The following is a 26,148-nucleotide window of genomic DNA, read 5'->3' as shown; positions in this document are numbered from 1 at the left end:
GTGTATATTGGATCTTAATTTGATGGGTTCCATGTAAAGGTTTTGGAACATTGTAAGCGTAACAAACATCATACTAAACATAACAGTATGTGATCTCCATGACCTTGCTCTGAGACAAGTTACTTTTTTCCTGTGTCAATGATTGACTGGAATATTACAGCAACAATCTGAAATAGGGAGCAGACATGGAAAAATGCCTGTAGCTATATTGGTGGGTACAGGCCTCAGCATCAGAAAACCCAGGTCTCTTTCAGTGAGTAGTACTGACCCAAAAGTCCTAGGAATCCCACTTGTAAGCGTAGCTATTAGAAAGTGGAAGAAGGAATGTCTGAGCGGAAGATTAACCTGGCAAACCAGGTAGAGAACAACATGGAATACTTGAGACCCTGTTTCAGGAAATAACATTGAAAAATACCATACATCCAAGGCCTCAGCCACAAATCCTTGTCTATTATAAAGAACTTACCATTCTCCCCTTACCAGTCTTTCATTCTGGGAAGATGGAGAAGTAGAAATGATATATCTTTTCTAAAGATCTTCTTCTATCTTTCCCTGGGTCCACATTAATAACAAATGAAAGTAGGTATCACCTTCTGAACAACTGATTATTATCCACTGCTGCTAGCATGATACTGTGCCAATGCCAATCTCTAGCTTCCCTGAGTGCTGGTGCCCCGTTATGAAGTATTAAGTGCTGAGGCTAAAGCCCAGTGAACCTTTTAAGGGGCTAGAAAGAAGCCATCAGAGATACTCCACTTCCTTGTCCTGAGATTAAATCAAGCAGATATAGTGTGATTCTAGTAGGCTATTTAACCATACATTTTTCTCCCATCCCCGTTTCTTAGTTCAGTACAGGGCATAGTTCATATACCTCTGTCCCCACAGAGTTCATGTACCTCTGTCCCTGATTTTCCTTGATATATTTCCCCTGGGTCCCGATATTTTTTTTGTTTGTTTTTGGATTTGGTTTTTTTGAGGCAGGATTCCTCTGTATAGCCCTGGCTGTCCTGGAACTCACTCTGTAGACCAGGCTGGCTTCAAACTCAGAAATCTGCCTGCCTCTGCCTCCCTGAGTGCTGGGATTACAGGCATGCACCACCACCACCTGGCTGATTTTATTTTATAGAATTGGGTGTAGTCAAGCAATTTCTGCCCTCAGTAAGATGTGAAGGGTATCAATAACTAGTGAACACACTATATGTGCTTACACATGTACAATCATGGACAATGGAGCATAAGTGAGGACTGGGTCACCAACACTGTGTCCTGGAATTTGTGTCCTTAGACCCGGTTCACAGGAAATGTGGAAGGACTTCGGGGGATCCCCTGCAGGGACAGAGTGAGGTGGAATGGGCACTGAGAAGGCTGAGCAACACTGCTCAGGCCGCTCCCTTCAGGTAACAAACACATTCTCTGTTCTCCTTCCAAAGAGTTCCTGTTGAGGCCACAGAATTTATCTAAACATGATAAGGTCATGCAGTCATTTTTCCTAATGATACACTTCTTCCTGATAAGGCTTTCCCCCTTGCAAATCTGTAGCAAACTTGTCACATCCCAGCCATCTATTTCATAATGTTGCAGTAATATGCCTCCCACTCATGAATGAAAAACAAAAGAAAAAAAAAACTTCTTGATTCAGAGCAGGGTCATACTGACCACGTACAATAGAATGTTCTGAATTTTGTGAGGTTTGTTAATCATAATAATTTCCACATCTATATACTTCCCATAGACCCATCAAATTCAAGGTCAGTATTGCTATTATGTCTAAATAGTTTGAGTCAGGGCCCACAAAGGGCAGCATTCCTGCCCTTGTTCAAGAGCTCTTTGTGATTTTTACAAGGAGCTCGCCATGAGAAATAGGTAGTATATATTATTGATCTGTTGCCCTGATTGTTCAGTCCTGAGGTATGCATTCAATAAGCATCCATGTTTAACTGAATTCAGTGTTCAGTTTGTTGAGTGACCCCTACACATGAACCCTTCCATTTAGCAGCACTTAGGATAATGAGCCAACGTCTCAAATGGTGATATCTTGCAATAAATTAAGTGACAGGAGAATGGGTAAGTTACCCCTTGTGATAAGGATCAGGGGTGTCCTTGGTGCTTTTTAGGTGCCTATTGGCCATGTGCAACACCTTCAAGAGCCCAGTTCTGATCTTCCTTGGGAATCATTGTGTTCCCATGATGATGCACTCAGACGTGCCTGGGAACAACTAGAACAATTGACAGAGAGCTAGATTTCTATAATGAAGGTAACATTGATAACTTATGTTGCAGGATATTTGTTCAGACGGTAAACTACACGAGTGTGTTATTTTCTGAAAACAAACAAACAAATGAACAAACAAATTATTTTACAGTTTAGCTCAGCCCTAGCACAGACCTTCAACCCAAGAGCTTTCCATTTATTTTACTTTCTTGTCCTGTGTCTCAGCCCTAGCACATACATGTATTGCAAAGGAAAAGAAGGTCAACTCCAGGTCAAGAGGCAGAGAAAGTAACCCTTGAAAAGGAATAAACCAAAGAAAAGTCTTTAAGTTGAAAGATATTGAGGACAGAGTGGATTAGGATGGTCAGCTGGGTGCTTTCCCTGTCTCTCTGAGCTGGCAGGTTTTCACCCCAGCATCTGGCTCCTGAGTCTTCACTGTTAAAATTAAATGGCTGGCATATGTGTATTTTTTAAAACTTATTTATTAATCATTCCATTTGTTAACATCTCAAATGATATACCACATGCTGCTTTCCCCTCCAACAACCCCTCAAACAACATCTGCCCTTTCCCACTCCCCTTTGCCTGTATGAGGGTACTTCCCCACTCTCCCACCCTCTCCTGACCTACTACTGGTTTGGCATCCTTCTCTAGGGCATCAAATCTCCACAGGACTAAGTGCCTCTCCTTCATTGCTCTCAGGCAAGGCCATCCTCTGCTCCAATGTATCTAGAGGAATAGATTCCTCCCTCAACACATCACGTTTTGTGGTCTAGTCACTGGGAACGCTGGGTGGGCCTGGCAGCTGATGTTTTTCTTCCAACGTTTCATTCCCCATCTGCTACTCCAGCTTTTCTGCCAGCTCCCCACCAGGTTACCAGAGCTCAGTCTAATGGTTACTTCCAATGGTCAGTTGCTGGCCAGACTTCCCTAACAACCTTCACAAGCTGTTACTGTCAGCAAGCACCTCTTTACCACACCAACAGGGTCTGGTTTGGTGTCTGCAGACATGATGTATCCCTAGGTGCGTCAGTGCCTGGATGGCCCTTCCTTCAGTCTCTGGACTATTTGTAGTGCCTGCTCTTCTTTTTCTCACATGGAGGAGTGTACAGGAGTGATCTATACCTCTAGATACATTGTAGCAGAGGATGGCCTTGCCTGTCAGGAATGGAGGAGAGGCACTTAGTACTGTGGAAGTTTGATGCCCTAGGGTATGATGCAGAAGCAGTAGGTCAGGAGAGGATGTTTGAGTGGGGAAGCGCTCTCATACAGGCAAAGGGGAGTGGGAAAGGGCAGATGGTTTTTGAGGGGTTGTTGGAGGGGTAAGCAGGAAGTGGTATATTTCTGGGTTAGAAATTTTGAAATGAGTTGGTGGCACTATCTCTTGAAGGAGGGCGGTCCCATGTGTATGTGTGTGTGTGTGTGTGGGGGGGTGTACCTATCCACTGGAAGTGGTCTCTACAGGTTCTATCTCTCCCTTTTCTGTGCATTTCAGCTAAAGTCATCCCCTTTGGGTCCTGGGAGCCTCATGTTTACCTGCTGTCTGTGTCCCTCAGGTGGCTATCCCCAGTTCCTCACCCTCCCTGCTATATATTTTTGTTCTATTTCCAGACCCTCTGTACCTCCCTCCTCTGTACCTCCCTCCTATTCTCAGCAGTACCTAATACTGCCCCCTTATTTCCTCCCGTACTCTCTCCCTCCCAGGTCTCCTCTATCTCCACCTCCCACATTCATCCTGTTCCCGCAGCAGCCATGACCTGGTCTCCCTTCCTTCTAAGGTACTTAATGTCTGTGGGCTATATCATGGGCATTGGGAACTTTAGAGCAAATATCTACTTCTCAGTAAACACATACCTTGTATGTTCCTTTGTATCTGGGCTACCTCACTCAGGATGATATTTTCTAGATATTCCATTTGCCTTCAAATTGTATGAAGTCATTGTTCTTATTTGCTTAGTAGTATTCCATTTTGTAACAGTTTCATTTCCTTACAGAAGCTTTGCAATTTTGTGAGGTGCCATTTGTCTATAGTTGATCTTAAAGCATAAGCCATTGGGTTTCTGTCCAGGAAGGTTTTCCTTTTTCCTATGTGTTCAAGGATCTTCCTCACTTTCTCTGCTATTAGATGCAGTGTATGTACTTTAATGTTGAGTTGCTTGGATCACTAGGACTTGAGGTTTGTAGAGAGGATCAATGGCAGGTAGATCAGTGGAATAGAATTGAAGACCCAGAAATGAACCCACTCCTATGGTCACTTGATCTTTGACAAAGGAACTAAAACCATCCAGTGGAAAAATGATAGCCTTTTTAACAAATGGTGCTGGTTCAACTGTAGGCTACCATGTAGAAGAATGCAATTTGAACCATTTTTATCTCCTAGTACAAAAATCAAGTCCAGGTGGATCAAGGACCTCTACATGAAACCAGACACACTGAAAGTAAGAGAAAAGAAGCTGAACACATGGGCACAGGGGAAAATTTCCTGAACAGAACACCAGTATCTTATGCTGTAAGATCAAATATTGACAAATGGGACCTCAAAGAAAAACAAAGTTTCTGTAAGGCAAAAGACACTGTCAATAGGACAAAATGGCAAGCAACAAATTGGGAAAATATTTTTACCAACCCTACATCTGACAGAGGCTAATATACGAAGGACTCAAGAAGTTAGACTTCAGAGAACCAAATAACCCTATTAAAAAAGGGATACAGAGCTAAACCAAGAATTTTCACCTGAGGAATAATGAATGGTTGAGAAGCACCTAAAGAAATGTTCAACATATTTAGTCATCAGGGAAATGCAAATCAAAATAATCCTGAGATTTTACCTCACACCAGTCAAAATGGCTATGATCAAAAACTCAGGAGACAGCAGGTGCTGGCCAGGATGTGGAGGAAGAGGAACACTCCACCACTGCTGGCAGGATTGCAAGCTGGTAAAACCACTCTAGAAATCTGTTTGGCAGTTCCTCAGAAAACTGGGCATTCTATTACCAGAGGACCCTGTTATACCACTCCTGGGCATCTATTCAGAGGATTCTCCAGCACATAATCAGGAGACATGCTCCAGTATGTTTACCACAGCCTTATTTATAATAGCCAGAAGCTGGAAAGAACCAAGATGTTCCTCAGTAGAGGAATAGACACAGAAATTGTGGTAAATTTACACAATGGAATACTAATTAGCTATTAAAACAATGAATTCATGAAATTCTTGGGCAAATGGATAAAACTGGAAAATATCATCATGAGTGAGGTAATCCAATCACAAAAGAAGACACATGGTATGCACTCACTGATAAGTGGATATTAGCCCAAAAACTTTGAATGCCCAAGACACAGTTGACATATAAAATGATGCCTAAGAAGAAGGAAGAACAAAATATGGATATTCTGTTCCTTCTTAGAAGGGGGGAACAAAATACCCACAGAAGGAGATACAGAAGCAGTGTTGAGCAGAGATTGAGGGAAAGACCTTCCAGAGACTACCCCACCTAGTGATTCCATCCCATATACAGACATTATTATTGATACCAACAAGTACTTGATGACCAGAGCTGGATATAGCTGTCATCTAGGAGGCTCTGCTAATTCATGACCAACCATTGAACTGAGCACAGGGTCTTCAATTTGGGAGCTAGAAAAAGGATCAAAGGAGCTGAAGGGTTTTGCAGCACCATAGGAGGAGCAACATTATGAGCCACCCAGTACTCCCAGAGCTCCCAGGGACAAAATCATCAACCAGAGAGTACACATGGAGTTACCCATGGCCCCAAGCACTTAGGCAGTAGAGGATGTCCTTGTTGGACATCAAAGTAAGGAGAGGCCTTTGGGCCTGGAAAGGCTGGATGCAGCAGTGTGGGGGAATGCTGGGACAGGGAATCAGGCGAGGGATGATCATGGAACAGTCGGAGGGGAGATGGGTTATGAGACTTTTGGGGGGCCAGGAAAGGGGACAACATTTGAAATGTAAATGAAAAGTAAAAAAAGGAAAACTGTAAAGACTAAAAGTACACAAAGTTTTTGGTTGCTGTGAGAGCAGTTAAGATGGGCTGGTGGAATTCTGAATGTAGGAGCATTCCAAGTAGGCTAGAAGAAATTCAAAAGTGGCTGCGGTCAACCCTTAAAATGCCTGCATGTGAACAGCTGTGGACTCGACAGCCCTTTAAAAATTAGTAGCTCCCAAGCTCCCAGAGATACCTGTTTAATACTTTGAAATACACATTAAACAAATATTATCATGATAGAACTAGTAAAGAGACTGCCTGTCCTCATTTCTCATGTTGGTGAGTTTCTTTACATCTGTGACCCATGTCTTCCTCCTGTCTTCTTCCTCTGTGCATTGGTCTGAACGGTTTTACTAGCCACCATAGCTTCAATCACCTAAACAGGCCAGGTTTTTCTCCAATGTTTGAGACATGATATTTTCTATTAGATATGTAGAATTCCCTCACACATCTCAGGTTCAACACTTCGCTCTATCATTAATCTTAGTTTCTGTGGAGGTGTTGTTCATTTGCAGATTAAATTCAGATATTCACAGAAATGAGAGGCCATTACAGGAAAGCCATCTGTGTTTAAGTAACACCTGAAACATACTTGAAGGAAATGTTTAGACTTGCATAAAGGACACTACGAGTTGACCATTCCAAAACAGCAGGACTTGATGCAAATGCTTAAAAATGAAGCATGTGTCCTTATTGCATGACAGGGAATCCTCTGGGTATATGCCTGTGAGTGATATAACAGGGTAACATGCTCCACTATTTTCATAGCAGCCTTATTTATAATAGTCAGAAGCTTGAAAGAATCCAGATGTCCTTCAATGGATGAATGGATACAGAAAATGTGGTATATTCACACAATGGAATTCTACTCAGCAATGAAAAACAAAGAATTCATGAAATTCTTAGGCAAATGGTTGGAACTGGAAAATATCATCCTAAGTGAGGTAACCCAATTACAAATGAACACACAAGGAATACAGTCACTGATAAGTGGATATTAGCCCAGAAGCGCTGAATATTCAAGACACAATTTACATATCAAATGATTCCCATGAAGAAGGAAGGAGAGGGCCTTGGTCCTGGAAAGGCTTGATGCAGCAATGTAGGGGATTACCAGGAAAGAGAAGTGGCAGGGGGTGATTGGGAAACAGGGAGAGGAAAGAGGGCTTATGGGACTTATGGGGAGGACTGGGAAAGGGAAAATCATTTGGAATGTAAACAAAGAATATAGAAAAAAAGAAAAAAAAATGGATGTGAGGAAAGAGAATTGCATACAAGCATGAGGACTTGAACCTCAGATCCCAGAAGCCACAAAGGCTTGTATGTGCTTGTGGGCATCTGCAGCCCCAGAGCTCCTTCAGAAAGGAAGCAGGCAGAGACAGGAGCTCCCATGAAAACTTAAAAACCAGGTAGCCTGGCACATAGAGCAGCAGATGACAAGAGGACCTGTCTCAAGAAGCTAGAAGATGAGACAGAGGTTGTGTCCCAAAGTTGTGTCTTCTTTCTACCACATGTGTGTAATGGCATATGTGTGCCAACACTCACATTCACAAAAAAGAAAAAAAAAAAAGAACAGAAAGCAAAACCCAGGCCATAGGCAGATAATACCAGCTGTGGCCATATGATCTGTAAGAGAAATGAGGCGTGTAAATGTCATGAGTGATTTTGTCCCATTTCTTAAGGATATGTTTGTACATGTATACATATGATATATGTCAGTGTGTATCAATGTGCATCTGTGTGTATATAACAACCATGTTTTCCTTCCTCTCCTTTTATTATATAACATAGCATTGAGTTGATATCAGTACTTCAGTTTTTAAGTGACTCTTTGGTTCCTGCAACTTGTGCAGGTTCTGGAGCTCTGTGGAAGCTACAGGGGCATGACTCATGCCCAGGCTCCTGTGCCACTGCCAGGATCTCAGCTTCCAGTGGGTGAGCACCCTGTGCATCCTACTCTGTAGACTGGACCTCTGGAGCCCTGCACCTCCACAGCAGGGTACACTGTGCAGTGAAGTAGGCAACAGCAGGCCTCCTTGGAGGAAGAACAGCAGGCCTCCTTGGAGGAAGACACAGATCTGGTCCTCTTTACTCTTCCCTGTCCCCAGTTCCATTGCCCTAGTGTCAGAAGGTCAGGAAGGCACCATCAGCCACTGCTTCCAGATCCTAGCCTAGCTCCCTGCTGCTTCCAGGCTCCTCCCTGACCCTTCAAGGCCCTGGGCATTGAAGAGGCAGAGGATGCTTGGTGCAAGCTTTGACATTGTCAACTACTAACTTCACCCTGGAGAATAAAATCGCATAAAGAAAGTTATGATTTTACAGTTTTGTGTTTGACCCTCAGCTACAGGTTTGACTGGTCTGAGCAGTTAATTATTCAAACTGTTGACCAAGTAATTTATGTTTACAAAATATCTCCATTGGGAACAAAATAAACAAAAAAAAAGGATCAATTTGCATTCTACTACATGCTGACCTCCACTTGAAGCAGCATTATTTCATAAACATGCTGTCTTTTTTTCCACTGGATGGTTTTATCTTCTTTGTCAAAGATCAAGTGAGCATAGGTGTGTAGGTTTTTTTTTTTTTTTTTTTTTTTTTTTTTTTTTTTTTTTTTTTTACCTTTTAACATCACCTTTTTTATTTATTTTTTATTTTTTTATTTTTTTAAATTTATTGATATATTTATTTACATTTGAAAAGATTTCCCCTTTACTGGACCCCCACTCCCCGAAAGTCCCATCAGTCCCCTTCCCTCCCCCTGTTTTCCCACCCAACCCTTCCCACTTCCCTGTTCTGATTTTGTTCTTTTTTTTTTTTAATTTCCAACTGCATACTGATTTTTTATTGCATAGTTTCTCTCCTTACATTTCAAATTTTATCCCATTTCCCTATTCTCCCCCTCCTGGAAACCCCCTATCCCATCCTCCCTACCCTGCTTCTATGAGGGTGTTTCTCCACCCACCCCACTAGCATCTGGAGCCATGTGTACTCCTTGGTTGATGGCTTAGTCTCTGGGAGCTCTGGGGGGGGGTCTGGTTGGTTGATATTGTTGTTTTTCCTATAATGTTGCAAACCCCTTCAGCTCCTTCAGTCCTTTCTCTAACTCTTCCATTGAGGAACATGTGCTCAGTCCAATGGTTGGCTGCAAGAATCTGCCTCTGTATTTGTAAGGCTCTAGCAGGGCCTCTCAGGAGACCTCCATATCAGGCTCCTTTCAGCAAGCATTTCCTAGCATCCACAATAGTGCTGGGGTTTGGTGACTGTATATGTGATGAATCCCCAGGTAGAGCAGTCCCTGGATGTTGTGTCCTTCAGTCTTTGGCCCATACTTTATCTTCATATTTACTTCTGTGAGTATTTTGTTCCCCTTCTCCAAAGAACCAAAGCACCCACACTTTGGTCTTCCTTCTTCTTGAGCTTCATGTGGTCTGTGAATTGTATTGTGGGTATTCTGTGCTTTTGGGCTAATATTTACTTATCAATGAGTGCATACCATGTGTGTTCTTTTGTGATTGGGTTACCTCATTCAGGATGATATTTTCAAGTTCTATCCATTTGCCTAAGAATTTTATGAATTCATTGTTTTTAATAGCTGAGTAGTATTTCATTGTATAAATATACTACATTTTCTGTATCCATTCTTCTATTGAAGGACATCTGGGTTCTTTCCAGCTTGTGGCTATTATAAATAAGGCTGCTATGAACATAGTGGATCATGTGTCCTTCTTACAGGTTGGAGCATCTTTTGAGTGGTATAGCTGGGTCCTCAGGTAATACTATGTCCAATTTTCTGAGGAACCGCCAAACTGATTTCCAGAGTGGTTGTACCAGTTTACAATCCCACCAGCAATGGAGAAGTCTTCCTCTTTTTCCACACCCTCGCTAGCATATGTTCCCTGAGTTTTTGATTTTAGTCATTTTGACTGGTGTGAGGTGGAATCTCAGGGTTGTTTTGATATGTATTTCCCTCATGACTAAGGATGTTGAATATCTCTTTAGGAGCTTTTTGACCATTCCGGTTTCCTCATTTGAGAATTTTTTGTTTAGCTCTGTACCCTATTTTTAATAGGGTTGTTTGATTGTCTAGAGTATAATTTCTTGAGTTCTTTGTATATATTGGATATTAGCCCTCTATCGGATGTAGGATTGATCTTTTTTGTTTGTTTGTTTGTTTTTTATATTTTTATTTTCTTTTTTAAAATTTATTGATATATTTATTTACATTTCAAATGATTTCCCCCTTTCTGGACCCCCACTCCCTGAAAGTCCCATCAGTCCCCTTCCCTCCCCCTGTTTTCCCACCCAACCCTTCCCACCTCCCTGTTCTGATTTTGTTCTATACTGCTTCACTGAGTCTTTCCAGAACAAGGGGCCACTCCTCCGTTCTTCTTGTACCTCATTTGATGTGTGGATTATGTTTTGGGTATTCCAGTTTTCTAGGTTAATATCCACTTATTAGTGAGTGCATACCATGATTCATCTTTTGAGTCTGGGTTCCCTCACTTAGTATGATGTTCTCCAGCTCCATCCATTTCCCTAAGAATTTCATGAATTCATTGTTTCTAATGGCTGAATAGTACTCCAATGTGTATACATACCACATTTTTTGCATCCACTCTTCTGTTGAGGGATACCTGGGTTCTTTCCAACTTCTGGTAATTATAAATAGGGCTGCTATGAACATAGTGGAACATGTATCCTTATTACATGCTGGGGAATCTTTTGGGTATATGCCCAGGAGTGGTATAGCAGGATCTTCTGGAAGTGAGGTGCCCAGTTTTCGGAGGAACCGCCAGACTGATTTCCAGAGTGGTTGTACCAATTTGCAACCCCACCAGCTTTGGAGGAGTGTTCCTCTTTCTCCACATCCTTGCCAACATCTACTGTCTCCTGAATTTTTAATCTTAGCCATTCTGACTGGTGTAAGGTGAAATCTCAGGGTTGTTTTGATTTGCATTTCCCTAATGACCAATGAAGTTGAGCAGTTTTTAAGATGTTTCTCCGCCATCCAAAGTTCTTCAGGTGAGAATTCTTTGTTTAACTCTGTACCCCATTTTAATAGGGTTGTTTGGTTTTCTGGAGTCTAACTTCTTGAGTTCTTTATATATATTGGATATTAGCCCTCTATCTGATGTAGGATTGGTGAAGATCTTTTCCCAATATGTTGGTTGCCGATTTGTCCTTTTGATGGTGTCCTTTGCCTTACAGAAACTTTGTAATTTTATGAGGTCCCATTTGTCAATTCTTGATCTTAGAGCATAATGAGCCTTTTGCTAATTCAAGTGTGATTTTGCCATTTACTCCTCTTGGATATATTTGCTTCTTTATGTTTTAGAGCTTTTAGGTGTACTGTCAAGCTTCTAGTGTATGTTCTCTTCATGTTCTTTTATGGATGCACTCAGAGCTTTGAGTGTTCATCTTAGCACTGCATTCATTGTGTCCCATAAGTTTGGAGATGTTGTGTCTTCATCTTCATTAAATTCTAAAATGTTTTTTTATTTCTTCCTGGACCAAGTTATCATTGAATAGGGTATAGTTCAGCTTACATGTGTATGTGGGATTTCTGTTGTTTTTGTTGCCATTGAAGACCAGCCTTAGACTGTGGTGATCCAATAGGATACATGGATTTATTTCAATTTTCTTGTATCAGGTATAGCTTGTTTTGTTATCAAGAGGATGGTCAACTTAGGAGCAGGTACCATGAGGTGCTGAGAAGATATATTCTTCTGGTTTATGATAAAATATTCTTTTGGTATCTGTTATAATTTGGTCAATAACTGCTGTTAGTTTCATTCTGTATCTGTTTAGTTTGGGTTTCCATGATATGTCCAATGATGAGGATGTTGTGTTGAAGTATCCCACTATTATTGTGTGAGATGCAATGCATGATTTGAGCATTAGTAAAGTTTATTTTATGAATGTGGGTGCCTATTCATTTGTAACATAGATGTTCACCTAGAGAAACTTAGAGTTGCAGTTTGAGAAGCTGTGTTTTTTTTTTTTTTTTTTCTGGATGAGGAAAGAAAATATTGGCTTTTATTCTGACTAAACTTCAGAACAGAGTTCCATAGTGTTTTAGAGTTCCTGAATTTGGAGGATCAAATGATATAGAATTTAACATGGTTGTTGGCAATTTTGTCTTTCAGTTTTTGATGATGCTCTGAAGAAAGGGGAGGAAAAGAGGAAGGGGGATAAACGAACCTATAATTAGCTTGAATCTTAAAAATAAACAAAACTCAAAGTTATTGTTCTGTGCAGTGTTTCTGACATAGAGGATAAAATAAATGAAACAAAGATCCATTCTGGGCATAAAGAATGGCACTCCCTGCTCAGTTTTCAAGTCTGAAAGGTGGAGTCGTAAAGGAAGAAAGCGTCCCGAGTGAGAAGCTGTGTTTTTGTCTTGCTTGAATCTGGGACTTTCTCAGTATGACATTTTTTAAATGGTGGTATATATCTTGTGCTTTTAGATGCCTGTAATGTACATCTTTTGATTTTTTTCTCATTCATTATTTATTGAAAGAAGATTCTTAAATTCCCAGAGTCCAGCTGCAACATTTAAAAAAGCTTTCATTTGTCTAAGAATTTCATGAATTCATTGTTTATAATGGCTGAATAGTACTCCATTGTATAAATATACCACATTTTTTGTATCCATTCCTCCGTTGAAGGACATCTAGGTTCTTTCCAGCTTCTGTCTATTACAAATAGGGCTGCTATGAACATAGTGGAGCATGTGTCCTTATTGCATGCTGAAGAATCCTCTGGATATATGCCCAGTAGTGGTATAACAGGGTCCTCAGGAAGTGACATGCCCAGTTTTCTGAGGAACCGCCAGACTGATTTCCAAAGTAGTCACACCATCTTGCAATCCCACCAGCAGTGGAGGAGTGTTCCTCTTTCTCCACATCCTCGCCAACACCTGCTGTCTCCTGAATTTTTGACCTTAGCCATTCTTTCTGGTGTGAGTTGAAATCTCAGGGTTGTTTTGATTTGCATTTCCCTAATAATTAATGATGTTGAACATTTCTTAATGTGTTTCTCAGCTCTCTGAAGTTCTTCATGTGAAAATTCTTTGTTTAGCTCCATACCCCACTTTTTAATGGGGTTATTTGGATCTCTGGGTTCTACTTTCTTGAGTTCTTTGTATATATTAGATATTAGCCCTCTGTCGGATTTAGGGTTGGAGAAGATTCTTTCCCAGTCTGTTGGTTGACCTTTTGTCCTTTTGACGGTGTCCTTTGCCTTACAGAAACTTTGTAGTTTTATGAGGTCCCATTTGTCAATTCTTGATCTTAGAGCATAAGCTATTGGTGTTCTATTCAGGAACTTTTCCCCTGTGCCCATGTTCTCCAGGGTCTTCCCCAGTTTTTTTTTTCAATTAGTTTCAGTGTGTCAGGTTTTATGTGGAGGTCCTCGATCCATTTGGAGTTAAGCTTAGACAAATGGATGGAGCTGGAGAACATCATACTAAGTGAGGTAACCCAGTCTCAAAAGATCAATCATGGTATGCACTCACTGAAAAGTGGATATTAGCCTAGAAACTTTGAATACCCAGGACATAATCCACAAATTAAATGATGTCCAAAAAGAATGGAGGAGTGGGCCCTGGTTCTGGAAAGACTCAGTGCAAGAGTATAGGGGAATTCCAGAACAGGGAAGTGGGAAGGGGTGGATGGGAGAACAGGGGGACGGAAGAGGGTTTATGGGACTTGCGGGGAGTGGGGACCCAGAAAAGGGGAAATCATTTGCAATGTAAATAAAAATAAATAAATTAATTTAAAAAAAAACCATGTGTGATAAAAAAAATAAAAAAGCTTTCTTCATTTCTTTTCTTTTCTTTTTTTTTTATTTACATTGCAAATGATTTCTCCTTTTCTGGGTCCCCACTCCCTGCAAGCCCCATAAGCCCTCATCGCTCCCCCTATTCTTCCATCCACCCCTTCTCACTTCCCTGTCTGGAATTCCCCTATACTCTTGCACTGAGTCTTTCCAGAACCAGGGGCCACTCCTCCATTCTTTTTGGACCTCATTTAATTTGTGGATTATGTCCTGGGTATTCAAAGTTTCTAGGCTAATATCCACTTAACTAAGACACTGGGCTTTTTGTTTATCCATATGAACAGAAGAAGGGCTCTATCAAGACCTGTAATTAATTGTGTTGGGATTTTGATAGGAATGTATTGTATCTGTAAGTTGCTTTCCCTCAGATGTCCATTTTCTCTATGGTAATCCTTGTTAACTCTGACCATGGGAACTCTTTCCTTCTCATGATAATTTTTTCCAGATTTCTCTTTGTATGGTTCTCTTTGTTTCTACTTGATTGATTTCAGCCCTGAGTTTGATGATTTCCTGTCTTCTACTGCTGCTGGGTGAATTAACCTTTGTGTTCCAGGCCATTCAGGTGTGTCCTTAAGGTGCTAATGTATGCTCTCTCCAGTTTCTTTTTGGAGGCACTCAGGGCTATGAGTTTTCCTCTTAGCATTCCTTTCATTGTGTCCCATAATTTGGGTATGTTGTGCCTCTATTTTCTTTAAATTCTAAGCAGTCTTTGATTTCTTTATTTCTTCCTTGACCAAGGTGTCATTGAGTATTGTTCAGCTTCCCTGTGTATGTGGGCTTCTGTTTTTTTGTTGCTATTGAGGACAACTCTTAATCCATAGTGATCTGATAGGAGGTATGGGATTATTTTGATCTTCTTATATCTGTTGAGGTATGACTTGTGACCACTTATATGGTCGATTTTGGAGAAAGTACCATGAGGTGCTGAGAAAAATATATATTTTTTTGCTTTAGGATAAAATGTTCTCTCTCTCTCTCTCTCTCTCTCTCTCTCTATATATATATATATATATATATATATATATATATATATATATATATATATCTGTTAAATCCAATTGTCTCTCTCTATATATATATATATCTGTTAAATCCAATTGGTCCAAAACTTCAGTTGGTTTCACTGTGTCCCTGTTTAGTTTCTACTTTCCTGATCAGTTCATTGAGGATAGTGGGGTGTTGAAGTTACCCACAACTATTGTGTCAGGTGCAATGTGTGATTTGAGCTTTAGTAAAGATTCTTTGACGAATGAGGGTGCACTTGCATTTTGAGCATAGATTTGAAAATCTTGTCTTATATGTCTTTCATTGCTTTCATAAACTTATACCAAGATACAGTTTATTAATTCTGGATACTGTATGTTGTGGCTTTCCTAATTTTTTTTCAGCTTCTTTATCCTTTCAATAAAAACAGCTACTGACTTTTTAAAGTTCATTGTGAATCAAGAGACTTTCCCTGTAGGTGTTTATCAGGTATAGTTCTTTTGTACATCTTTAGGAATCACTTAAGTATACTATCATATCATGTGTAAATAGCGATACTTTGACATTGTCCCTTACCTTTTGTATGCCCTTGATGTCATTTTGATGTCTGATTGTTCTAGGTAGAAATTCATGGGCTATATTAAATAGATAGGAGCTGCAGTCTCCATTCTAATAGAGGTCTATATTTTAGGAGTAGGAGAATACATGACAGCATGGAGAGCGTATGTCAGTGATTACATCCTAAAGTGTGTATCCATGGGAGAAGCCACATTATTCATACAAAAGACCATTGTCTTATATACCCTAGTGGGCTTTGAAATCAGTCTGTAGCCAGGTTTCCTGGGGCTTACAGAGATCCATCTGTGGTTGTGAGGTCTATGTCTTCAGGATAGGACAGTAAACCTGAATAAGTAAGTAATATGGTCTCAAAAGTGAGGAGTCACAAATAAATTTTTATTCATCAGAAATACATTTCAAAAATAGGCTTTCAAAGATAATTATTATAAACAGTGAAAAGCATAAGGAAAAAAAGCAATAACAATAATATATAATATCCAATAACATAACAAGTAACAAAACAGCAAAAAAACCAAACAGCAACCAAAACTCTAACAGTAAATTATATGAACCAGAGTTCTCTTACTACACTTTCAGCAACAGGGACATATAGTCTGTATCTTCTCTTGGACATGTGGTGGCAGGGCAGTCACCTCAGTTCTCCCCCAAGGGGTGTTGTTTGTACAGAAAAGGGAATAAATTCCTGAATTGATTGGCTCACTGGCTAGGTAGTTAGTGCCTATTCAACCTGAGGAGTTCAATTATGTGGTAGAAGACTCATCCAAGGAATTTTGTGGCTGTTGAGGATGGAGCTCAGCAGTGTCTTCCTGAAGTGGCAACTCATTCTGCAGGAGGCCCTCTGCCTGGGCTGTGGAAATTTCAGCTCTTGCTACACTCTCTGCATCCTAGAAGAGGAAGGCAGTTATTAAGACAGAGGCTTGTTGGGAACCTAAATGTCAGCTGTCAGGTTGCTGCCTCCTACCCTCTCAACAGGAATGTTATCATTGATCTTTTAACTGACACCATTGCTGTTATAACTGCAGGCACAGCAAAATATCCAGCAACACTAACCTATTACATGTGTTGACAAGCTGCTACTCATTTTTATCAGGGCACAACAAGAAATGGGCAATTGGAAGAGACTTCACTGGGTTACAGGAGGAAAGAAAAATGCCACACGCCACACAGATCAAAGACAAGGATAATAACATATTTCTTATTAGTGTTTGAATTTTAACCCTGCAAGTTGCTTCCCACTTGGGAAGTCACATGACCCTTGCGTGACCTCTGTCACAGGATGCAGAACTTACTCAAAGCTCTGCAAAGCAGCCCACTTATCATGAGCAGGTGTAGGAATGCTGCATGATATTGATCTATCACCCTTACTGGTCTTCAGAATAAAGAGGAGTAGAAAGGTATACTTGCCATATTTCAGCTTATCTCAAGAGGTTCACAACCCAGAATGTGCATAGCCCTAGCAATGACCAACTACATTCCATGAGGTGGGTGGCTGCTTGGGACTGTGCATTAGAATGGTGCTGTGTGAAAGCAAAGATGGATGCAGTGGGAAAATGTTATCAGTCAGTATAAGCCAGGCTGAGCTGCTTGTATCTACCTGATGTTGTTGGCCCTGGAGGATGCTGGTCTTGTCCTGTTCATCTTTATCATTTAGGTTCAAGTCAATCAGGTATTGCTGAATGGTGGTCCAATCAGCATGTACTTCCTTGTTCTCCTGCTTCAGTGTAACCAATCTCTTATTCATAATGTTCTTCTGCATCAGGAGTCGGCTGTGCAGGTTGCTAGACACACAATCTTCATGGTAAAATCCTGCAGTCTTCTCCTCCCATTCCTACATCAAGGTCCCATTAACCCCACCAAGACCTAGGTTCCCAGGAATACCTAATGCAATACATCTCAATACATTCTTGAGAGGTACACAAACAGCAAATAGCAACTTGAGGGAAGAAATAAATGATTGTTGCAGCCCAAACACCAATAAGGTTGCATGTCTCTCCAAAGAACAAGGGATCTGAAACTATCTATGACAGCCCAATGCATTTCAGCAACATCAATTAGTAGGTTGCAGATACCCTCAATGCATTCAGTAGAATCAAGAGGAGGGCATTGTATCCTTCTGTTAGATCACATTTAGCTCTGTAAAACCATGCCTGAGTCCCACAGACCTAGAACTGTACCATTACCCTCTCATGATCTGAATCACTCTTCTAATGTGAGGCTCCTGATGATGCCTGTACAATATTAGGATGAGTAACAGTCTCTTACAGACTTTGAAACTGACAGGAGAAGTCCCAAGGCACAGTGATGTCTAAAAGGCTGAAGGGATAGAATCAGACCTGCAAACTCTCCAGTCCAGAAACAAAGGAAGTCAGAAATGTTCATTGCACACCTGGTGATCTCCATGAACAGTACTTACCGATAGAAGTTAATCTCCTTCTTGAGATCCTGGAAGGTCTGTTTGGCCTCAATGTTCTCTTTCTCTAAGGTGTGTAGAAATGTCATAATCTCCTTCTCCTTTAACTTTAATTTTTCATATAATGGATTTGGTGTGTAGTATGGCCTGTCCCCAGGAAGATAGAACTCCATGAACATGTGCTTTTTTTAATACACCTTTTCAGAAACCAAGACACATACACATCTAAGTATTTTATTTATTTATTTATTTATTTATTTATTTATTTATTTATTTATTTATTTATTTATTTATATTTATATATATTTTTTGTATTTTTGAGACAAGGTTTCTCTGTGTAGCCCTGGCTGTCCTGCAACTCACTGTGTAGACAAGGCTGGCCTCAACCTCAGAAATCTGTCTGCCACTGCTTTCCAAATGCTGGGAATACAGGTGTGTGCTACCATGGCATGGTAAGAAGTATTAAGGGACATGAGGTTTGACCCAGGGATATTATGAAGATACACCTTCCTATGATCAACCGTCTTAAAAAGACAAGTGTGGCATTGACTCCAAATGAACACCACAGCATTTGGAGCAATGCATACCTCTTTTTCATGGCTCCCTCTGTGACATAGATCAAGCGATCTCTCAGCTCATTTCTCTCTTGTGTAATGAGCTGCAGCTCTCTGGTCAGCCTCTCCTCTTCCTCCTTGGCCTGCTTCTTGCTTAGGACAGTTGCAGGGGATGATGTCTGCCTGCCAGCCCCTGTAGGTAAAAGAACACAAGTGAAGTTACATGTTGGGAATGCATAGAGTGTAGACAGTCTACTCTGAGGCCTATAAAGTAGACCACAGGCCTAGAACCCAGTGACACCACACCGAGTTTCGTCCAGGCTTTAGATGCATCCTCAGTGGATCTCAGTTCTCCCATCACTCTATAGAGACTAGGAGATGTAAGCAGCCATGTGTGTCCTCTGTCTCCCTATGTATTCTTATGATGACCACAGAGATGGCTTCTCCTGGCTTATTACCAAATGCACAGAGTGCAACTTGGCTTCAGAGTCCTTAGTCCTCTGGTTTCACAAGTCACACTATAAATTCACAATTCACAAGTACTTGAGTGCTGTATGATGTTCAGATCTTCTATCCTGTTACTCTAGACCCAGGAAATGGCCTTAAAACATCCTGCAGGGGGAGAACACACTGATTTATTTCCTCTATTGAAACAACAAGCACCCCAGAAGCAGCCACAGGATGGAATCTCTGCTGGGTTTATCAACTCTGATAGGTCTTTGGTTACAGTACAATAATTCCTGCCACACACAACCAGTGGTAAAGCTAAGGTGGGAACTTTGAGGGAGAGGAAGTCAGAGTAGTTCTGAGAACAAGAGGTTATCAGCAGGGGCACAAATTTCTCCCTGGTACTATTGTCAGAGAAGCTGAAGCTAGAAGCATGGTAGTGAAGGCAGTGATGCCCTTCCCTAATTGGTGTAGGTTAGATCCTCTGTGACTCCTGATGCTCTCATTCTGTCCCCAAGTAACAACCACAATACTCAGTGAAAGTGAAGAATTGGAATTTGCTAGAAAGGCCAGCTCAGGCCACCCTGCCAGGAAGCTGAATATCCACTTCCCAGTACTTACTCCACATTCTCCATGACCACCTCCTTTGTCCTTCATTACTCTCAGATGAAAGGCCAGCTCCCTTACTCCTCTCTCTAGTCTCTCTCCCATCCACATTGGTTCTCCGAAATAGTTTTCTGAGCCGGGCAAACATGTCTATCAGTGTGTCTTGTAGACACTGACTGAGAAACCTCAATGCTCTGCTGTTGCTACAACACTGGTGACATCACAGCTCATGCCAAGAACTCTCCAGAAGATTATAGAATGTTCAAGAAGGGACTGCTGATGTCATGGGTTACATACAGTCCTTGGCTCCCTGCTAATGTTCTCCCTGTATTGAACATGAAGCTTAAGTGCTCTTTCCTGAAGACTCTCCTGGGGCATAGCCACTGAGCCCATCTTCCTTCCAAGGCCATGGTTTACTCTGGGCATAATTGTCATCACCTCAGTAATCCCTGTGTTTCTAACTGAGGATTTCCTTTTCAAACCCTTCTCAGAAATGTCTTATCCTATCTCAAATTTTCCTCAATCAGTAATATGAACCTTTAAAATGTACTGAGAAATAACTCCAGTTCTAAAATGCAGTCAAAAGTTCTCCTGTCTTTGGTACAGGTGCATGAAATTACATCCAGGCAGAGCCTGCAGGGCAGGTTAATATGTGGATGTGTGTTAGGAGCTACACTCATGATATCTTGTGCTTAGCTTTTTTAAAGCTGCCCCAAGATGACTTAACAGAGAGAGAGAGAGAGAGAGAGAGAGAGAGAGAGAGAGAGAGAGAGAGAGAGAGAGAGAGAGAGAGAGAGAGAGAGAGTTGCAGTCCTCATGGTTCTGGCAAGAGTCTGGAGATCAGTTGGCAGAGGAAAGTAAAATATTGGAGCCACCAATGGAAAGGCCCTCAGGCAGAGTCTCATTTTTGCACCAGTGTCACCAAAGGAGGATTGCTAATAGCCCTCTATAATCTATAAAATGAGATTATGTCAGAACAAAATAAAATAGTCAAAATTGTTAAGGGTGTATGAAAATATAATAGATGTATGTTAGTGCACAGAGCAAGGGCCTAACGTCTTGTGCTTGGGTTCATGATCGGCCCCACAAACCAGAAAAACACCTTTCTCAAATAAATAGGGATGGATTAATGAATGTAGACCATAATACTGATTGAACAGGACCACATATCAGATTTTGGGAGCTGAGGCATGCCTACAAACATCTAAATTCATCATCTTCTAAAGCAAAAAACAAAAACAAACAAACAAACAAACAAAACCCAAAATACAGGTAGCTTCTATGAAGTTGTATGAAGTGTTCAGTGCTCATTTCTGATTAGGTCATTTTAGATATAAGAGTGTATATTGATCATTAATTTGATGGGTCCTATGTAAATTTTGTTGAACATGATAAGTGTAACAAATATCATAAATAACATAAGAGTATGTGACAACATGACCTTCCTCTGAGACAAGTTACTTTTTTGTGTCAGTGATTTGGCAGGCACATTATAGCAGTAATCGAACTAGGGAGCTGACATAGAACAAAATGTCTGCAGCTACACTTGTGGGTACACACCTCAGCATTAGAAAACCAAGGTCTCTGTTAGTGACTAGTCCTGTCCTACCATTCCTAGGAGCCCCACTTGTAAGCCTAACAACATTAAGATGGAAGCAGGATTATCTGAGGTGAAGGTTAGCCTGGGAGGCCAGGTAGAGGATGAAATGGAATTTTTAAAACTCGGTTTCAGAGAAAACATTGAAACACACCCTCCATTCAAGGCCTCACCTACCAATCTTTGTCTATTTTAATGAACTTACCATTTTCTCTCTGCAAGTGTTTCTACCTGGGAAGATGGAGAAGCGGAAATGTTCTTTCTTTTCTAAGCATTTTGTTCTCTTTTTCTGTGGGTTCACATTAAGAAATGAAGAAGGTTTATGAGACCAATGGGGAGGGGGGTTCTGGGAAAGGGGACATCATTTGGAATGTAAAAAAGAATATAGAAAATAAAAATATTTTAAAAAAAGAAATAATGAGAGTGGGTATCACCCTGCTAGCATGATACAGTGCCAGTTACAATCTCTAGCTTTCCTGAGTGCCACTGCCACATCACCACATATCAAGTGCTGAGGCCAAAACCCAGTGAACCTTTCGAGGGACTTAACAGACACCATCAGAGATACTACCCTTCAAGCAGACACAATGTGAACTGAGTGGGATATTTAACCATACACGTGTCTCCCATCCCTACATTTCTGCATTCAATCCAGGGCAGAGTTCATGCACCTCTCTCCTAGCTTTATCTTGATATACTTCCCCAGTGCCCACATATTTTATAGATTTGGGTGTAGTCAAGCAATTGCTGCCCCCAGTAAGATGTGAAGAGTATGAATGTCAAGTTGCCATGCTTTATTTGCTTCTACATGTACATTGTTGAAAATGGAGCATAAGTGAGGAGTGGGACACGAGCACTGGTTCCTGGCCTTTGTGTGCCTAGACTGGTTCACAGGGAAGTTGGAAGGACACTTTGAGATCCCCTGCAGGGACAGAGTGAGGTGCAATTGTCACTGAGAAGGGTGAGCAACACTGCTCAGGCCCTCCTTTCAGGCAACAAACACCTTTCCTGTTCTACTTCTAAGGAGCTCCTCTTGAGGTCACAGAACTAGTCTAAACATGGTAAGGTCATGCAGAAACTTTTCCTAATGAGACATTTTTTTTGATAATTATTTGTGCCATTGCAACTGTAGCAACTTTGTCACTTGCTAGCCATCTATTTCATACTGATGTTGTAACATATTTCCAAGTCCTTCATGTAAAACAAAAGAAAAAAATCTTGTTTCAGATCAGGGTCATGCTGTCCATGTACTATGTTATGTACTGTATGTTGTGAGAATTTTAATCAGGAAATTTTACATCTATATCCTTCACCTAGTACCCATCAAATTCAAGGTCACTGTGCACTATTATGTCTAAAATGGCTTGAGTCAGGGCCCTTTGCTTGTATGATGGTGCTCCCCCCACATGCACCTTCCCCTCCCCTACTGCTTCAGCACTCCACTCCACTGGGGCATCAATCTTCCATGGGACTAAGGGTCTCCCACCTGTAGAGACAAGGCCATTCCTTGCTACAATGTCTCCTGCTCAGGTTTGAGCTTTTGCCCTCGTTCCATTGTGGAGTGTGTATTCATCAAACCTTCCCTGTTTAACTTAATTCAGTGTTCCTGTGGTTTGTTGGGTGACCCCTGGACACCAACCCTTCCCTTCAGCAGCACCTAGGACAATGAGCCAAGGCCAGGAATGGTGATATCTTGGCCTAAAATATGTGACAAGAGGGATGGGTAATTTATCCCTTGTGATAAGGATTAGGAGTCTCCTTGGTGCTGTTTAGGTCCTTGTTGGTCATATGCACCAGCTTCAAGATTACAGTTTTGATTTTCTTTGGGATCATGGTGTTCACATCATGATTTCTATAGCAGAGAGAACATTGCTAACTTATGTTGCAGTGTATTCGTTTACATTGTAAAGCCCCAGATTGTGTTATTTACAGAATACATTTTTTTTTATGGTGTAGCTCAGACCTAGCACAGACCTTTAACCCAAGAGCTTTCTCTTTAATGTAAACAAGTAATTTATTGTCTTTTGTCTTAGCCCAAGTACACACCTTTATTGCAGGGCAAACCAATGTCAACTCCAGGGCAAGAGGCAGACCAAGGAACCAGTTGAAATGGAATCATTATAACTAAACAAAAACAGTGTGCAGAGGGATAAAGAATGCTTTCCTTCTGGGAGGTCAGCAGGTAGCAAAGTCAGCTGAGGGCTTTCCCTGCCTCTCTGACCTGGCAAGTTTTCACCCCAGCATCTGGCTCCTGAGTCTTCATTGTGAAAATTAAATGACTGGCATATGTGTATTGTTTTAAATGTATTTATTAATTATTCCATTCGAATACATTTCAAATGATATACCACTTCCTGGTTATGCCTACAACAACCCCTCAAAACACATCTTACCTTCCCCCCTCCCCTTTGCGTATATGAGGGCCTCACCCACTCACCCTTTCCTGCCCTACAGATTCAGCATCTCACTACCCTGGGGCATCAATCATCCACAGGACTAAGGGCCTCTCCTCCCATTGCTGTCCGGCAGGGTCATTCTCTGCTACAATGTATCTGGAGCTAAAGATCCCTCCCTGTACACTCCTCTGTTTATGGTCTACTCACTGGGAACATTGGGTGATCCTTGTAATTGATGTTGTTCTTCCAGTGGGGTTGCAATTCTTCTTGGCCCTTCAGCTTTTTCCCTAGCTTTCCCACCAGTTTCCCTGACCTCAGTCTAATGGGTGACATCAAGGGTAAGTTGCCTGCTCGACTTCCCTAAGAACCTTCACAAGAGGTGCCTGTCAGCAAACACCTCTTGACCACACCATCAGTGTCTGGTTTGGTGTCTGCAATTTTGATGGATCCCCAGGTAGGGCAGTCCCTGGATGTCCCTTCCTTCTGTCTCTGCTGCATTTGTTGTCCCTGTTCTTTTTTTTGCTGAGGAACATTTATGTGTTAAAATTTCAAAATGAGTGTGTAGCATCATCCCTTTAAGGAGGGGGGGGGTCTCATCGTTGTTTTACTTTTTATTTACTCTTTACTTCTCTCCTATCCTCTCTAGTACCTAATACTGCCCCTTATTTCCTCCCTCACCTCTCTCTCTCCCAGATCTCCTCTACCTCCATCCCCCACCATCATCCTGTTATCTCCTCAATAGAGGACTGAAGCAGCCATGGTCTCCCTTCCTTCTAAGGTCCATAGTGTCTGTGGGTCGTATCATAGACATTGTGAACTTTAGGGCAAATATCAACTTTTCAGTAAACAAATACCATGTGTGTTCTTTTGTGTCTGGGTTACCTCACTCAGGATATTTTCTTTTTCTTTTGTTTTTTTTCACCTTAATAGTTTTCTCTCTCTTTTTTTATTGATATATTTATTTACATTTCAAATGATTTCCCCTTTTCTGGACCCCCACTCCCCAAAAGTCCCATCAGTCCCCTTCCCTCCCCCTGTTTTCCCACCCAACCCTTCCCACTTCCCTGTTCTGATTTTGTTCTATACTGCTTCACTGAGTCTTTCCAGAACAAGGGGCAACTCCTCTGTTCTTCTTGTACCTCATTTGATGTGTAGATTATGTTTTGGGTATTCCAGTTTTCTAGGTTAATATCCACTTATTAGTGAGTGCATACCATGATTCATCTTTTGTGACTGGGTTCCCTCACTTAGTATGATGTTCTCTAGCTCCATCCATTTGCCTAAGAATTTCATGAATTCATTGTTTCTAATGGCTGAATAGTACTCCATTGTGTAGATATACCACATTTTTTGCATCCACTCTTCTGTTGAGGGATACCTGGGTTCTTTCCAACTTCTGGCAATTATAAATAGGGCTGCTATGAATATAGTGGAACATGTATCCTTATTACATGGTGGGGAATCCTCTGGGTATATGCCCAGGAGTGGTATAGCAGGATCTTCTGGAAGTGAGGTGCCCAGTTTTCGGAGGAACCGCCAGACTGATTTCCAGAGTGGTTGTACCAATTTGCAACCCCACCAGCAGTGGAGGAGTGTTCCTCTTTCTCCACATCCTCACCAACACCTGCTGTCTCCTGAATTTTTAATCTTAGCCATTCTCACTGGTGTAAGGTGGAATCTCAGGGTTGTTTTGATTTGCATCTCCCTAATGACTAATGAAGTTGAGCATTTTTTAAGATGTTTCTCCACCATCCGAAGTTCTTCAGGTGAGGATTCTTTGTTTAACTCTGTACCCCATTTTTTAATAGGGTTGTTTGGTTTTCTGGAGTCTAACTTCTTGAGTTCTTTATATATATTGGATATTAGCCCTCTATCTGATGTAGGATTGGTGAAGATATTTTCCCAATTTGTTGGTTGCTGATTTGTCCTTTTGATGGTGTCCTTTGTCTTACAGAAACTTTGTAATTTTATGAGGTTCCATTTGTCAATTCTTGATCTTAGAGCATATGCTATTGGTGTTCTGTTCAGAAACTTTCTCCCTGTACTGATGTCCTCAAGGGTCTTCCCCAGTTTCTTTTCTATTAGCTTCAGAGTATCTGGCTTTATGTGGAGGTCCTTGATCCATTTGGATTTGAGCTTAGTACAAGGAGACAAGGATGGATCAATTTGCATTCTTGTCTTTTGTTCTTCTTTTTTAAATATATTTAATTTTCTATATTCTTTGCTTACATCCCGAATGCTTTCCCCTTTCCCAGTTCCCCCCTCCCCATTGGTCTCATATGCCCTCTTCCCTCTGTCCATTTCCCAATCACCCCCTCCCATTTCTCTGTCCTGATACTCCCCTACAATGCTGGATCAACTCTTTTCAGAACCAGGGCCCTCTCTTTCCCTCTTCTTGGGTATCATTTGATATGCTAACTGTGTCTTGAAATTCAGAGCTTCAGAGCTAATTAATATCCACTTATGAGTGATTGCATTCCATGTGTATTCTTTTGTGATTGGGTTACCTCACTTAGG

General features: G+C 41.2%; 1 protein-coding gene across 1 annotated transcript in view; it reads right to left on the bottom strand.

The window, feature by feature from the left end:
- LOC127677828 (disks large homolog 5-like) overlaps nt 1-23,964 on the bottom strand; it is a 31,824-nt gene extending 7,860 nt beyond the window's left edge. Inside the window, exons 1-5 of the mRNA XM_052172815.1 lie at nt 23,839-23,964; nt 19,654-19,849; nt 18,617-18,778; nt 18,035-18,164; nt 17,216-17,399 (exon numbers count right to left, since the gene is read on the bottom strand). Of these exons, the coding sequence (XP_052028775.1) occupies nt 17,216-17,399; nt 18,035-18,164; nt 18,617-18,778; nt 19,654-19,849; nt 23,839-23,964 (798 nt within the window). The remainder of the gene's footprint in view (nt 1-17,215; nt 17,400-18,034; nt 18,165-18,616; nt 18,779-19,653; nt 19,850-23,838) is intronic.
- Between the last annotated feature and the right edge of the window lie 2,184 nt (nt 23,965-26,148).

The sequence above is a fragment of the Apodemus sylvaticus genome, chromosome 2, assembly GCF_947179515.1.
Source record: "Apodemus sylvaticus chromosome 2, mApoSyl1.1, whole genome shotgun sequence".
Classification (NCBI taxonomy): Eukaryota; Metazoa; Chordata; class Mammalia; order Rodentia; family Muridae; genus Apodemus; species Apodemus sylvaticus.
Note: the sequence above shows the minus strand (reverse complement) of the source record. Positions and strands in the feature narration are given on the sequence as shown.